Consider the following 15,051-nt stretch of genomic DNA (forward strand, 5'->3'; position numbering starts at 1 on the left):
ATCTCCACGCGCTGTGTAACAGTTGTTTCCTGAGAGCTGGATCCATCTGTAATAAATGCTCTGTCCCCTTCTAAGCCAAAAAAACCTCTCTTTTTAACAGCCTAGCCTCTGTCTTGCTGGAGCTGGCTGGAGCTGTGCCTCCAAGCAGGGAATTATGCTCAGCTTTGTGCTTTATTCACTTCTCATGTCATGGTGTTGCAACTGGGCTAAGTTCCTGGAGGGAACATGATTGCTTTCCAGCTACCTGATTAATGGAACAGGTATTAAAAAGCACCAGCGGTAGCTTCCTTGGGTCCTGAAGGTTGCAAGTCTGTAGGGTGAACAAGGGAGATAGGAAAGGGTGGTCTGTAAAAGAAATCCTTCTTACCTGTTTATCTCAGCCTTCCTGTAATGCTCCTGGAATACCTTGTAACAGGCTGAGGCCCAGGGAGATGCAAAGGCTTTGTAATGGGCGGAAGCAAAGCATGAAGTGAGAAGGTTGAGAAGCATCAGAGGACCCCACCTGGGGCTGGGAAACCCATGTGCTGACTTGGTGCCTTGTCTTCTCTCTCCCTAGGACTGTCCCCAGCTGCTGCAGGCAGAGAAGATCCTGGTGCCGGTGGAGGTGATCAAGCCGATCACCTTGAAAGCCAAGAACCTGCCTCAACCACAGTCGGGACAGAGGGGCTACGAGTGCATCTTGAACATCCAGGGCAATGAGCAGAGAGTGCCTGCCTTGAGGTTCAACAGCTCCAGCGTGCAGTGCCAGAACACCTCGGTGAGCAAGCCCTGCGTGCTAGGGAGGGATGCAGGGGCCAAGGAGGACCAGTAGTTGCTTCTGCCCTTGGATCCCAATATTTGGCAGTACAAGAAAGATGCTCAGGGGTCTGGAGCATCTCTCTTATGAGGAGAGATTGAGGGAGCTGGGCCTGGTTAATCTGGAGAAGAGCAGATTGAGAGGGGATCTCATCAATGCAGATCAATAGCTCAAAGGTGAGGATGATGCCAGACTCTTCACAGTGGTGCCCAGTGACAGGACAAGGAGCAATGGCCATAAACTGAAACACAAGAATTTTCACCTCAGCATGAGGAAGAAGTTATTTATGTTGATGGTGACAGAGCACTGGAACACGCTGCCCAGGGGGGTTGTGGACTCTCCCTCTCTGGAGACATTGCAAACCCACCATGGACATGTTCCTGTGTAACCTGTTCTGTGTGGCCCTCCCTTGGCAGGGGTTTGGACTGGATGGTCTCCAGAAGGTCCCTTCCAATCCTGACAGTTCTGTGATTCTGTGAGTAGCCATGACCCTTAGGCGTTATGGGTCTACGATTCTATGATTATTATCAGTTTAATCTGCCTGTATCCTCACAGTGCCACATCGTTGTATGCATTCAGAAGGGTTTCTGGAGGGAGAGGTCTTCATGTCAAGGCTGAGAGTTGGGTTATTCTGTGGGGTTTTGGTGATGGGACATATAAAACCCTATATAAAGTCTGACAGTGGCCAGCATGTAACGGGTCAAAAGAAGGGTGAAAGTCTGAAGACTTGAATCAAAATTTCCTCCTGTCGCTGATTCACCACATGACCTTTTGTTAGTCTCTTTGCCTCTGCCCACCTCTGCTTCCCCATCAGCAGTGCAGGCAGTAACACCCCCCGCTCAGGAGTCGCAAAGGTGGTGTCACTGCACCGATGTTGTTGGGAGCAAACGTTGGCATAGAATCATAGAATCCCAAATTGGTTTGTGTTGGAAGGGAACTTAAAATCATCCAGCTCCAACCCCTGCCACGGGCAGGGACACCTTCCACTAGAGCAGCTTGCTCCAAGCCCCTGTGTCCAACCTGGCCTTGAACACTGCCAGGGATGGGGCAGCCACAGCTTCTCTGGGCACCCTGTGCCAGCGCCTCAGCACCCTCACAGGGAAGAACTTCTTTATATCCAATCTAAACTTCCCCTGTTTCAGTTTGAACCCATCACCCCTTGTCCTATCACTCCAGTCCCTGAGGAAGAGTCCCTCTCCAGCATCCTTGTAGCCCCCTTCAGACACTGGAAGCTGCTCTGAGGTCTCCACGCAGCTTCTCTTCTCCAGGCTGAACAGCCCCAATGTTCTCAGCCTGTCTCATGGGAGGTGCTCTACCTGCCAGCAGCTGTGCATATAGGCAAGAGTGGTCTTTCCACGAGATTCATGTCTCCAAGATGTACATTTGAGTCATTCTGTTGCTGCTACTACGAGAAGATGTATTAGTCAAAGAGCTAGTTACAGGCTTTAGCCACTTCACTGTAGCTCTGCCACTCCATGCCGAGCAGTGCCTGTTAAAATCCGTCACAACATATTCTGCTGCATTAAGCAGCATGCTGAAGATTACAGGCACTTCACACACTTTATGATCTGTTGCAAACAAGCAGCTTCCTAATCACATTGCTGCATTTATTTCTGTGTCCCCCTGATTTTCATTACTGGTTAGCGGCCTGTGAGCATCCAGGTTTGATGTTTCGTAAGAATGGATGGTTGGAGAAGTTAAGAAGGCATTACACTTTAAAACAAATTAGGATTTACTTTTACAGCAGTGGAACGTTGTGGCTAAAGGGGTGTTATATGGATCTGGGTAGAGACTACATGACTGTCCAAAAAGTCTTAGCAGGGAAGAGAGCAGCTACCCTTTAGAGACGCAAATTCTCTGGCACACATAAATAGACATCATCGTAAACTACCTCAGGATGATTTTAAGCATAGCGGGGTTGAGCAAGGAACGGACAGCATCAGCAATCCTGAACTCAGATCTGAATTTGTGATATCCAATAAAAGAGGCTGGTTTTGAGAGGTAATAGTTACTATTCCCATACTACCTGCATGCTCCAAGAGGTTGCTAGTGCCTAGAAGCAGAGAAGTGGGCTTCCGTGAATCGCCACATGTGTTTGCTCATGGGATGTCTGAGTGCTCCAGAAGCACTATATTGATTTTAATGCTAATTTTCACAAGCCAGGGCACACAAGGATACTCCTGAGCTACACAGTGTAGCAGGGCTGAGTGTCAGGCTAATGGCAAAGCACTCCATGACCTTGCTGCTGCATGGTGACCATAGTACGCCAGTCCCATATTTGGTGGTGGCTTGGGTGGACCTCTCTTTTCTACAAGGAGAGATGCTTATTTTGGACCAAATCAACTCTTTTCAGTATTCTTCCTCCTCTCCCTTTCTCCACCCTCTATTCTTTTCCCTTCTCCTTCCTTCCTTTTCCTTTCGAAGGCACTTTGACTCTCTGATTTGAGTTCTTTTTTGCTTTCTTCCCTGAGAAATGTTATTTCATTGTTGCTCTGAATTTGCAGACACTGAAAGAGATGTGGAAGGGAGAAACAGACAAAAGAAAGACACATTCACACACATACAGAGAGGAAACAGAGAAGCCCTCGCTCTGAGCAGTGGCAGAGCACACAGACAATAGGGAAGGAGTGCTGCAGATATGTCTCCATCATGATTATTTCCTTCCTTGCCCGAATTAGCATTCAGTCTGGAGCCACCGCAATACAATGAGCCCCTGCTCCAAGGGTCACCTGCCTTTAGAAACAGCTCTATGAGCTTGTTTGTAAATTGAATCAGCTCCCTTTGACAGAGCTTTTTACTCAGCAGAGTTGCTGGATGAGGGACTGAATGTAGCACCTGCATTGCAGGCTTGGAGAAGGTCCAAAAGAAGGTGGGAGGATGTGTTGTGATGGTGTGTCTCTGAAGGGATGCTATCCTGCCAGCAGATCTTTCTGTTGGTGGTGCATGCTAGACTAAGCAATCATTCTTGGCTTTTTTTCCCTCAGAAGCCTCAAGATCTATCCCCTCCCATTGTACACTAGGCACTGACGTGCTCAAATTCAGCTCAACTTCTGTGAAATGCAGGGGTTTCCCTGCTTTCACACCAGATAGAATCAAGGGAAAGCCTCAACTCTTGCTCTCCACTGTCTGGTCCCTCAAAATTTACACCAAGGATCAGCATCTTAAGCAGATGCTTTTCTAAGTGGCTCCAACTTGAGTTAAAGGATGTTATAAGGACACCCAGGTGGGACCAGCCTATCTGATGGTGTGTCAGTGATGTCCTATCCAGCACCAGGTGCTCAGCAGCCAGCTCTATCTCTCCCCCTGTCTTTCCTGGAGATATTTCCTCTGATAACAGCAATAAGTCACTGCAGGGCAGCACGCTTCGGGACAATTATTGTTCCTGTCAAGTGGTTTGAGAGTCTCTGGGCTTTGTCCTCAATCACACCACCCAAGGCATGCAATTATCACTCAGAGAGACACTACCTGCCAGTCCTTATTGCACTTACGATAGCTCTGCCGACAGCCTGGACACAGAGTGATGGGAAGAAATGAAAAGGAGGGGAGCTAAGAAGGCATATAAATCAGTAAGTAAAAACATCAGCAGGAGGGGCTGAAATTGCTAGATCTATTAGGGTGGAAAGCAATCTCCCCAGTGGGAAACACTGGGAGCCCCAGCACATGCGATCAGCTCCATGTTAGCTGCCTTTGGCATGAGGAATATGGGTGAGTATTAGAATCATAGAATAGTTAGGGTTGTATCATGGTTTAAGCCCAGCCTGTAACTCAGAAACCACACAGCTGTTCACTCACTCCCCCCGCTTCCTCCCCCCGCTCCCAGAGGGATGGGTAGGAGAATGGAAAGAATGTAACTCCCATGGGTTGAGATAAGAGCAGTCCAGTAACTAAGGTATAACACAAACCACTGCTGCTACCACCAATAATAATAATGATAAGGGAAATAACAAGGGAAGAGAATACAACCGCTCACCACCTGCCAACCGATACCCAGCCCGACCCGAGCAGTGATCTATCCCTTCTGAGTAACTCCCCCCAGTTTATATAGTGGGCATGACGTGCTGTGGTATGGAATACCTCTTTGGTTAGTTTGGGTCAGGTGTCCTGTCCCTGCTTCCTCCCGGCTTCCCCTCCTCCCTGGCAGCATATGAGACTCACAAAGTGCTTGGTCAGACTAAACATTACTGAGCAACAACTAAAAACATCAGTGTTATCAGCGCTGTTCCCAGGCTGAAAGTCAAAAACACAGCACTGCACCAGCTACTAAGAAGGAGAAAAGTGACTGCTACTGCTGAACCCAGGACTGGTTGGAAAGGACATTAAGAACATCAAGTTCTAACCCACCTGCCATGGGCAGGGACAGATGACCTGCTTCAATGACTAAGCCCACATTCTTGTTTGGTATGAGCCTTCCCATTGCCTGGCCTTGGCACACACAAGCAGCACTCACTGATTTCTAGCAGCAAAATCCCTGTTGATAACTCGCCTCTGGTCTTCTCATTGCAGTCACAGGTCTGTGTGTCATGAGACCCGAGATGTTACAGCTCAAAGTGCTGTGTAACTTCAGGATAGGAAAATATGTTATATCTGTCACATCATCACATTTGAGCTAAAGATCTCAGTGGCGTTTGACTCTGTGGTGTGGTTCACACAGTGGGGAGAGTGCTAAAAAACAGAGCTAAGAATGAAACACAGAGCTGGGAAAAAATGAGGAGCTATTCACAGAGATCATGGGAAAACACACTTATGGGTGGCCAAAGGGAGACAAGCACAGGGCTGAGTTATACATCCGCTTCTCAGCTATTGTGATGCAGCATGATTATTATTATTATTATTATTATTACTATTATTATTATTATTATTATTATTTATGTAGCTACAATCAAATATCACAGAGAAATCCCAAGCATGATGTAGGCTCTATTGTCTTGGGTGATACCCAGAATTCTCTCCCAGCTCCAGGAAGCAAAGACTCCAAGGAGACGGAACAACTGTGAGCAAGAAGTTTTCTGCCTATAGTTTATGCCTGGAAAATTGATGCAAAGAGGGATTAAAAGATTAGCACAGGACCACACAAGTAGCTGGTGCAGAGGTACAAGAATCACCAGGCCCAAGCTCTAATCACTAAAGTAGTGTCAGGAAAACAGACTAACGCTAAAATACTGCTAAAATGCTTGAGGTACAAAAGGGAAGCATCATGTAGCTGCTTTTTGTTTATTGTCCCAAGTCTGTCCAATCCAAACTACCAAAGGGCTTTATCCAGTGATACAGCATCCCAGCAGGATGCAGTAAGAGGTTTCAATGTGATGGCTATGGATTTCCACAAACTGCATAGCTCTGAGGTCTGTGAAGCTGAGCTCCTCTAAGGCAGGGTGCCTGTAGTAACTGGATGCCCCAAAAGAGCCAGGAATTACTGAAATGAGAAGTGTTTTTTCATGAAAGCAGCTAATGTTAATATAGCTGTTGTAGAACTGAGCCATGATCTTGTGATCTCGGTCCTAGGATCATGAAATTCCATGAGACAAACAGTTGATGGGATTACAGTGGCTTGTGGACAGTATGTTAAACCACTACCAACATGGCACAATGGCCAAGTGAGGTGATGGGCTCAGCCTGTGTTGCAGGAGACAAAGAACTGGGATTTAGGAGTTCAAAACATTGCTCCTGTGAATTACAACAGCTCCTTCTAGCAGCTTTTTTGGCATTTCCTGGTAAGAGCCAGCCTGCCTTTCTGGGAAGGCAACCTTTCTTTCTCAGTTTGGGCCTCCAAATTGCCTGTAATTTTCTGCTTTGATTTGATTTGCATAACAGGAATCCGGATTTGGCAGACTTTGGCATCAGATTTACTTCTTTTGAGCAATTTTGCCTGTGCTGGAGGAAGTTGTGCAGGGCAATGTAGACACACAAGCCCTAATGGTATGAATGCTCTTAGTAGGAGTATCCCGGAAACTCTGGTGTCCTGGAGATCGATACACCATCCCTTTTTTCTTCCCTGAACCATGTTTCCTCCTTATTGCTACTGCTGAGTGAATCCTTTTCAAAGCCTCCTATTGAGTTCAGTGGGCTTTGAACAGGGGTCACAATGAGTTAGCAGCTCCTGTGGTCTGAAGAGGATGGAGCGTTTACTCACTGTTGCTTTGCAAATTGCTCCGTTTCACTGCCGTGCAGCCCATGAGATGTCTGAGGCTGGGCATGGCACTGTGAGCATCCTCATTCCAGCCCCTAGCTGGCTTCATCCTTTATGCTCATCCATTGGGATCCTGTTGTTTATTCCTCTCATCTCTTTCCAGTTGTGGATCAAGTCTGCCGAGTTAACAAGTCTAATATGTGTCTGCCCCTGGTGTCACAGGCAGATAAGATCTGAAATCCCAGCTGGGCTCACGCTGCTGGCTCTTGGATCCTCAGTGGGATGAAAGGCTCTGGGGGACTCCAGCTGCCTGTCCCTTGGCAGCCTTGTCTAGGCTCTGCTAACAGCTAAATCCCAATACACACGTGAGGCTCTGCTGAGGCAGAAAGCAGCAGTTTTTCAGGCACCTACAGGCTCAGCTTCTTACTTAAGGGTGACCAGTGGTTCTGCCCATATTCTCTTTCCCATTCCCAATCAGCATTTACAAAGTGCTGTGCAAAGCAGGAGTTTGCAAAGCTCCCGAGTGGCAGAAGATGAATTATTCTCTACTTTTCAGGCTCTCTCCTTCCTACTCCTGTCTCCTCACCCTTGCTCCCAGCTCCATAAAGCTGTGAAAAGCCAGTGTTCTGAGTCCAAACGGCTCTGCATCATCTTACATCTTGCTGGCAGTGACACCAAGGAGTGTCATAGAAATGCTAATTCTGAATGAGACTGGCGGGTGCAGCTCTGTTGCAAAGGGCTCTGCTAACCTGCAGCTGCTCTTTACTTCCATGGTAACCACCAAGCTCATACCCATAAATACCCTGCAACCAGATTGTAATCACAGGGGTTTGCAGATTAGTGGTTAATTGTGTTTAGTTTGTCCAAAGAGAAATTACCATGTAACTAACTCACTCTGCTCTAATGGGCAGAAATCACCATCTACGATTTACTCCCCAGTTATACGGCAATTAATGGATACAGAAAAACCTGCTTCTAAAGACTCAATGCTTTGACATCTCTGTGGGAAACCACACTGAGATTTAAGTGATAGGGAGCTCTTTAGCAGTCTTTAAGATATAACCAACCAAATCAGACACTTACTGAATTATGTGTAACCTTGTAGTGGGAGAAGCATTTATTTGTTTAAAAGTAGAATTTTGTCCTGCTATGGATCCCAGTGCAGGGGGAGATGCCTAATCTCAGGAGGGTAAATCCTTATGTGGCCAGTAATAGTAGGAGACCTGAAACGTCTCTTGCCTTCCTGCTTTGTTACCATTCTGTCCTTTAAGCAACCATCTCAAGCCACACCAGGGCAGGTTTAGATGGAGCTGAGGAACAATTCCTTCCCCAAAGGGTGCTCAGGCATTGGCACAGGCTGCCCAGGGCAGGGCTGCAGTCACCGTCCCTGCAAGTGTTCACACACCGTGGAGACGAGGCCTCAGTGCCATGGGTTAGTGGTGGCCTTGGCAGTGCTGGGGAATGGTTGGACTGGATGAGCTTAAAGGGCTTTTCCAACCTGGCTGGTTCTATGATTCTATGACCTTCTTTCTCATTATGAGGCTTTTTGCTTGTTGGTGAAGTGTTGGATGGAAGCTGTTGATGGAGGTGGGCAGTAGAATGTGATGGGCAAATGGGTGAACCCTGTGTGAACTGGCTGATGGCAACTCAAATTCTAGCCTATAAAATACACTAAGCACAATGTGTGAGGGAGCTCTCTGAGTGGAGAGGGCCTCCAGAGATCAACTTCCATTTCCTTTGTTAAGGCCAGGTCTGTGTACCTAGGCTGTGCCTGACAAGTGTTTGTTTAAGTCTGTTTAACTCTCTCTGAAGATTTCTATGACTTTCTTAATATGTATTTCCTGGAAACTGGATACCTCCTATTCCAGTTGAAGTCTTTCTGGTTCTGAGAAGGGAAAAATAACTACCCTCTGGGGCTTTATGTGTGGAACAAACTCTCATACATCCCCAAATGAGATTTGCTTGGTTTTTTGGCAGCAATATGGCATTGTTGATTCACAATCTGTTTGTGATCTTCAGTAGTCTCCAGACCCATTCCCGCAGCACTGGCCAATCACTCCAATTTCTTACTTGTTAACATTGATTTCTCCCACTGAAGAACAGTTGGGACTTGCTTGTATTGAATTTCACTTTGTTGATTTTGGCCTGGTTCTATCATTTGTCAAGTTTGTTTTGAATTCTTAACCCAGCTTTTGGGTGTTCTTGCACCCTCTTCTGGAACAGTGTCATTCATGGAATCTGTACTCTATCATCCAAGTCAGTAGTGAAAATACTGAATAATGTCAGACCCAGGATAATATCCCATTTAAAACGCCCTCCCAGCCTGACATTGAGTTATCTGACTTCCTTATTTTTGGCATCTTTTGCATATATCTTATGGTGGTTTCCTTTAGATCGTATTTCCCTAGTTTGTTTATGGGGCTGTCTTGTAGGACAGTAGCAAATACTCTACTGAAATTAAGATAAAGCCCATCTGCTACTTTCCTTTCATCCACAGAGCCATTAAGCCTGTCAAAAAAGGAAATTAGATTGGGTTGACACAATTTGTTCTTGATAAATCTATGCTGGCTGATTTTTATCACCTTATCATCTTGCAGGTGCTTATAAATTGATTGTTTAATAATTTGATGTACTTTCTTTCTGGGAAGCAAAGTTAGGCTGACAGGTCTATAATTACACAGAACCTCCTCTTTCCCCTTTTTAAAGGTATTTCCATGATATGCTTTCTGAGACCTCACTCAGCTTCCAGGAGTTGTTCAACATATCACCATCCCTGGCAGTGTTCAAGGCAAGGTTGGACAGGGCTTGGAGCAACCTGCTGTAGTGGAAGGTGTCCCTGCCCGTGTCAGGGATTTGGAACTGGATGAGCTTTACGGTGCCTTCCAACTCAAACCAGTCTGGGATTATATGATCAGTAGAGTAGATCACCTTACATATATGCTCAGCATCCATGCAGTACACAGCAGAGATATATGTGGATGGTAGACCCACAGAGCATAATGAACACCTTAGTGATGCACCCAAGAGTTGGCAAAATATCCTTCAGAGCTGTGCTCAGTACCTAGAAGTTTGATTTCCAAGACAAATCCCATCATACGCACAGATCAACTAGTACTGTGATGGCACTGGACATCAGGGCAGGTGGCAGCAGGTCCCTAGTCCAGAGAAAGGCAACGGAGCTGGTGCAGGGCCTGGAGCCCAAGTGTGATGAGGAACGGCTGAGGGACCTGGGGGGTTCAGTCTGGAGAAGAGAAGGCTCAGGGAGGACCTGATGGCTCCCTACAACTGCCTGAGAGGAGGATGGAGCCAGGAGGGGCTGGGCTCTGCTCCCAAGGAACAAGGGATGGGACAAGAGGAACCGGCCTCAAGCTGCACCAGGGCAGGTTTAGATGGAGCTGAGGAACAATTCCTTCCCCAAAGGGTGCTCAGGCATTGGAACAGGCTGCCCAGGGCAGGGCTGCAGTCACCGTCCCTGCAAGTGTTCACACACTGTGGAGAGGAGGCCTCAGTGCCATGGGTTAGTGGTGGCCTTGGCAGTGCTGGGGAACGGTTGGACTGGATGAGCTTAAAGGTTTCTTCAAACCTGGTTGATTCTATTTTATATGTAAATGCACTTTATTAATGGAATATTCACCTAATGGGTAAGTAGGTTATTCAGAGGGGCACGGCTTGCTCTACTGAGCACCACAACTTTGAGAGCATCCCGGTAATGGCGATTAGGGAGGTAGCTGACAGCTCCATTTCTCCTGTTCACAACTTGCCTGATCCCTTGTCCTCCCCACCTGAGGGCATCATCTAAGCCTGGTTTGGGGTTTCTCTTGTTTTTCCTCTTCCACTTTTAGTATTCCTACGAAGGGATGGAGATTAACAGTCTGCCAGTAGAGCTGACAGTCGTGTGGAACGGGAATTTCAACATTGACAACCCTGCACAGAACAAAGGTAAAGAGTTATTTCAACTTGTCCTTGGAAGCAGTAACCTTAGCAACGGGCTGCATCGCTCCCTACACTTAACAAAGCTGCCACCATCTCCCAGTGCTGTCTGGTACATACTTGTTCTCTGCACTCTTCAAATTACCATTTCTTGGTGTGCTTTTTGTCATGTGTTTCCCCTCTTTGCAAATATGACTCTCCCTCCCACTTGTGTTGCTTCCCCTGTTCCTTCATCATCTTCGCCTCCTTTTTCTCCCCACGTTTTTGTGTCTTGTTTTTATGCCTCTCCTTCTCCAGCTTTCTCCCCCTCTTTATTTCTCCTGCAGTGATGCTCTTCAACATGCCAGGAGATGGGGCATGCTCTGCTCAGAGGCAATGTAGTGATGAAGAGGGGAAGGGAGCAGGGGAGGAGAAGGGCTGCAGCTCGCCAGTGGGAAAACTGAACAAAATACAGTTATCATAACAAAGGACCCAAATCTACCTCCTGTCTGGAGCCTGGCTCTGTTTAACTGCCACAGGATTGATGTGCCCCTCACAGAGGGGATATTGCACATCCAGCCATGACCCTAAGGCAGGCATTTTTGCTGGAGATGGATGGTCCATTCACATCTTCTTCCTTCATGTTCATCATCCTCAGCTACCCTGAAGCCTTTCCCCAGGCAACCTGGATGCTCTGCATTTACAGCTCAGACCCGCAGATTCTTCTTCTTACATCACCACCCTTCAGACATTTCTCCCTCCTTTGTTTTACCTTTTCTTGTCTTGGACACTTTCCACATCTTCTCCCACTCCATCTCTCCCCATCAGGTACTCCCTTGTTACTCTCACACCATTTCAAACCCACCCTCATGCTGAGGGGTGGTGGATGAGGTTTTCACCAACACCACATTGAAGCTGGAGAGCAATACAGAAGGCAGCTCTTCTCCCCATGGTGTGACCCCTTCCTGTCCTTCTCCCCCTGCACCCACCTCTGTGAGGTCTTTCTCTTATGTCTGAAATAGCCACTCTGAATGCAAAAGGTCCTGCACTGTACTTCTCCAAAACAGTGGCTCTTGAAGGTTAAGTCCACACAGTAAATATGACAGGCTGGAGACCCTTGTCTAGCCCTGGCATCCAGCAGAATGGCACAGCCCATGTTCACACTGATATCCTCTCTCAGCTTCCAAATGCCCTTTTCATGGGGAAATAACTCTGACAATTGCAGTTTATTTCTGTTCAATGGGGCTTAGAACATCCTGGTCTAGTGGAATATGCCCTTGCCCATCGCAGGGCATTGGAACTGGATGATCTTAAGCTCCCTTCTAACCCAAACCATTCTATAGTTTCAAGAAGGATGTAAACATTTTTTTCCCCAATTCTTCATCCCTCTGGAGAGGTCCCATCCTGCCTCTGGGACATGCCTCACAGAACACCTTCCCGTCTCTCACTCTTCATTCTGCCTTCTTTCTACCACTGTTCTGTTCTGTCAGCATCTCTGAGGTCCTCTCTTTTTTCCTATCCCTGCAGTTCACCTGTACAAGTGTGGGGCCATGCGGGATAGCTGCGGACTCTGCCTTAAAGCTGACCCAGACTTCGAGTGCGGCTGGTGCGAGGGACAGAACCAGTGCACCTTGAAGCAGCACTGCCCAGCCCAGGACAGCCAGTGGCTGGAGCTGTCCAGCACCAAGGGCAAATGCACCAACCCCAAGATCACAGATGTAAGTCATGGATCTGCAAGAAGTTGGGGTATTCCCTCTTGTACCCTTTCCTTGGGTTAATTTACTGCTTTCTCTTTGGGTTGGTGAGGGCTGAGTTATGCTGGGTCAAGCAAAGCCACAGGCACCCTTGGGGATGGGAGGCTATGGTGGCCTTCAAAGTTGGGCACACAGTTTCAGGTATCTACAACATCTGAGCAGGGCATCAGAGTGCCACTGTAGTCAATGTGGACATGAATTACTAGTATATAGTCTGCTGGAGCCCCATAGCAACTGACCTGCCAACACAGGGCTGGTTGATGTGACATGAAGCCTTCATGAGACCTTGGGCTTCTAGAGGAACAGCTTAAAGGTGAGATAAGATGCTCTGGGGCATCCCAAATGGACAATGTGAGGGTAATCAAAGGAGCCCAACTGTCTTGAAACAGCCTCTCTGGCCAGCCTGCCTGAGAAGGAGATGTTAAGTGATCCCAGAGTGGCTTGTGCTCTGCTGACAGGAGGTCAAGAAGGGGGCAGGTTGTAGTTCATGCTTTCTGGCAGCATGACAAGGACAATGTCAGTGTACAAGACTCCACTGACTTTATCAGAGTAATGCTTTTCTGTTTTCCTGGCTGACTTTGCATGGTGAAAGAAATCTCCATAGAGCAAACAAAGCCCTGTGTAGCTGTCAGCTTTCCGCCTTTGAAGGCTCAAGGAGGAGGCAAGATCAAGCCTGGACTACACAAAGTTTGGAACTGTCCTATTAAGTGATGAAGAGAATGAAGGCAAGGCTTGGAGGAAGGACCTGCAGGATAACAATGTTCTTCAGGTTTCTTATTGTGTTGAGTGTGACAAAGGAAGAGCTGAGGGATAGGTACAAAGAGGAGGTACGAGAATAGAAAGACCATAGAGAAAAGGAGCAGAGGAAGGGGGAGAAGGCAAGAGAGGCAAATCATTCCTGCAGTCTAAAGGGATTTTCGTCTGCTGTCTAAGGGTGCTTTGCCATGATGTGCACCTTTCATGGTCACAAGGCACACAGCAGGACAGATCTGAGCCTTGAAAATTAGTGCTCCATCCTTATCAACTTCCTCCTGCTGTAAGTATTTCTCAGTCACCATGTCTTAGTTAACATGAGTACCCTTTCAGGGTGGCTTGGGACTTATTCTGGGAAAAGTAAGGAGGAAAATGAGACAGAGAAGGTAAGGGGATATGTAAAGGAGGAAAATCCAACCTCCATGGTCAGGTTTAATAAGAATAATCAGGTAGGTTATCTTCCTAGAAAGCAAGAAATGATTTTCTACTATATTTGATTAAGAATCAAAATGTTTGCATGTTATGGACAAGCCCTAAAGCAATGTCCATGCATGTGAAAACAAAGGCTGGGTAGAATCTGTTACTCCCAGATGCCACTGGAAGTAACCCTTCTTACTGTGTTTGGATCCATCTTCCTGTCATTCATCGGTCCCAAATAAGGGGGATTGTCCCCAGGTTACCCAGTTGAACTGCTGGAGTGCCGGGCTTATTCTGATGTTTCCATGGTGGAGGTTTCCACCATGCTTGGTTTATCTGATGTTGGTATTTTGAGCCCACCAAAACCACCTGAAGCTGTGAAACCAAATCCAGGCAGATGGAATGAGCAGCTCAATCTGAAAGTTCAGCTTTGAGGTCTTGAAAATTGTTGGAAAATAAGGAAAACTTCCTTTGAATCTTTGCAGATTCTCAAACCTCAAGAAAGAGTCAGAAATTTTGCACAGATTCATAGAATTTGGTGTTGGGAAGCTGACATGGTAAGAGGTTGGAACAAGATGATCTTTAAGGTCCCTTCCAGCTCAAACCCAAACCATATGATTCTATGATTCTATGATGACTAACTAAAGCAGAAGTCCAAAACACAAGGACCATGCAGTAGTATGATGTCCTGAAGGTCCATCCACATTTCTCTATCATGCTTTAACCCCAAACCTGCATGTCTAGTCTCTTTATGTACTGCAAAGCACTCATTCTCCACCCTACAGCTGCAGAGGGGACATAGCTCTAATTCTGCTGGCATTTCCTCCAACAGCTCCCAGAGCTCAAACAGATCATTGCAATATTTGCCTATGAAATATTCCAGCTGTCTGGTGCAATCATAAGTAGCTCTTGGAAAGTCTTTTTCTGAGCCATTAGCATGGAAGTAATCTCAAGTGACTGGATATATATTGCAGCTAATGGTAGGTCTGGAGCAGTTGGTAAGAGCACGCGTATACTGGAGCAGACCCAGGGCAATATCTGTGCAGGCAAAGGAGAAACAACATGTGTACTCACACTTACACATGATCACACACATACCCAGCACAGACCTTCCTATAACCTGCACTTACTTACTAGATCTTGCATTTGTATTGCCACAAAACCTCCTTTAGGAGTGGCAAGCTCCAGCACTGGAGTGACATGAGCGGAGGGTGTCAATGGTAATGCAGTGTCGCAGCTCTGGGTCTTCAAGAGAAAGCTGAGGCTTCCTGGCATCGTTTGTATCCTTTCTTGTGTTT

The 15,051-nt window shown here is 46.9% G+C and overlaps 1 protein-coding gene across 1 annotated transcript in view; it reads left to right on the forward strand.

Moving 5' to 3' along the window:
- The window catches only part of PLXNA4 (plexin A4), a gene marked incomplete at both ends in the record, with an annotated part of 435,010 nt that overhangs the window by 344,241 nt on the left and 75,718 nt on the right, over nucleotides 1-15,051 (forward strand). Inside the window, 3 exons of the mRNA XM_080614763.1 lie at nucleotides 557-757; nucleotides 10,763-10,859; nucleotides 12,357-12,547. Coding sequence (XP_080470889.1) covers nucleotides 557-757; nucleotides 10,763-10,859; nucleotides 12,357-12,547 — 489 coding nt within the window. The remainder of the gene's footprint in view (nucleotides 1-556; nucleotides 758-10,762; nucleotides 10,860-12,356; nucleotides 12,548-15,051) is intronic.

Source organism: Psittacula echo (genome assembly GCF_963264785.1).
Source record: "Psittacula echo genome assembly, chromosome: 1".
NCBI lineage: Eukaryota > Metazoa > Chordata > Aves > Psittaciformes > Psittacidae > Psittacula > Psittacula echo.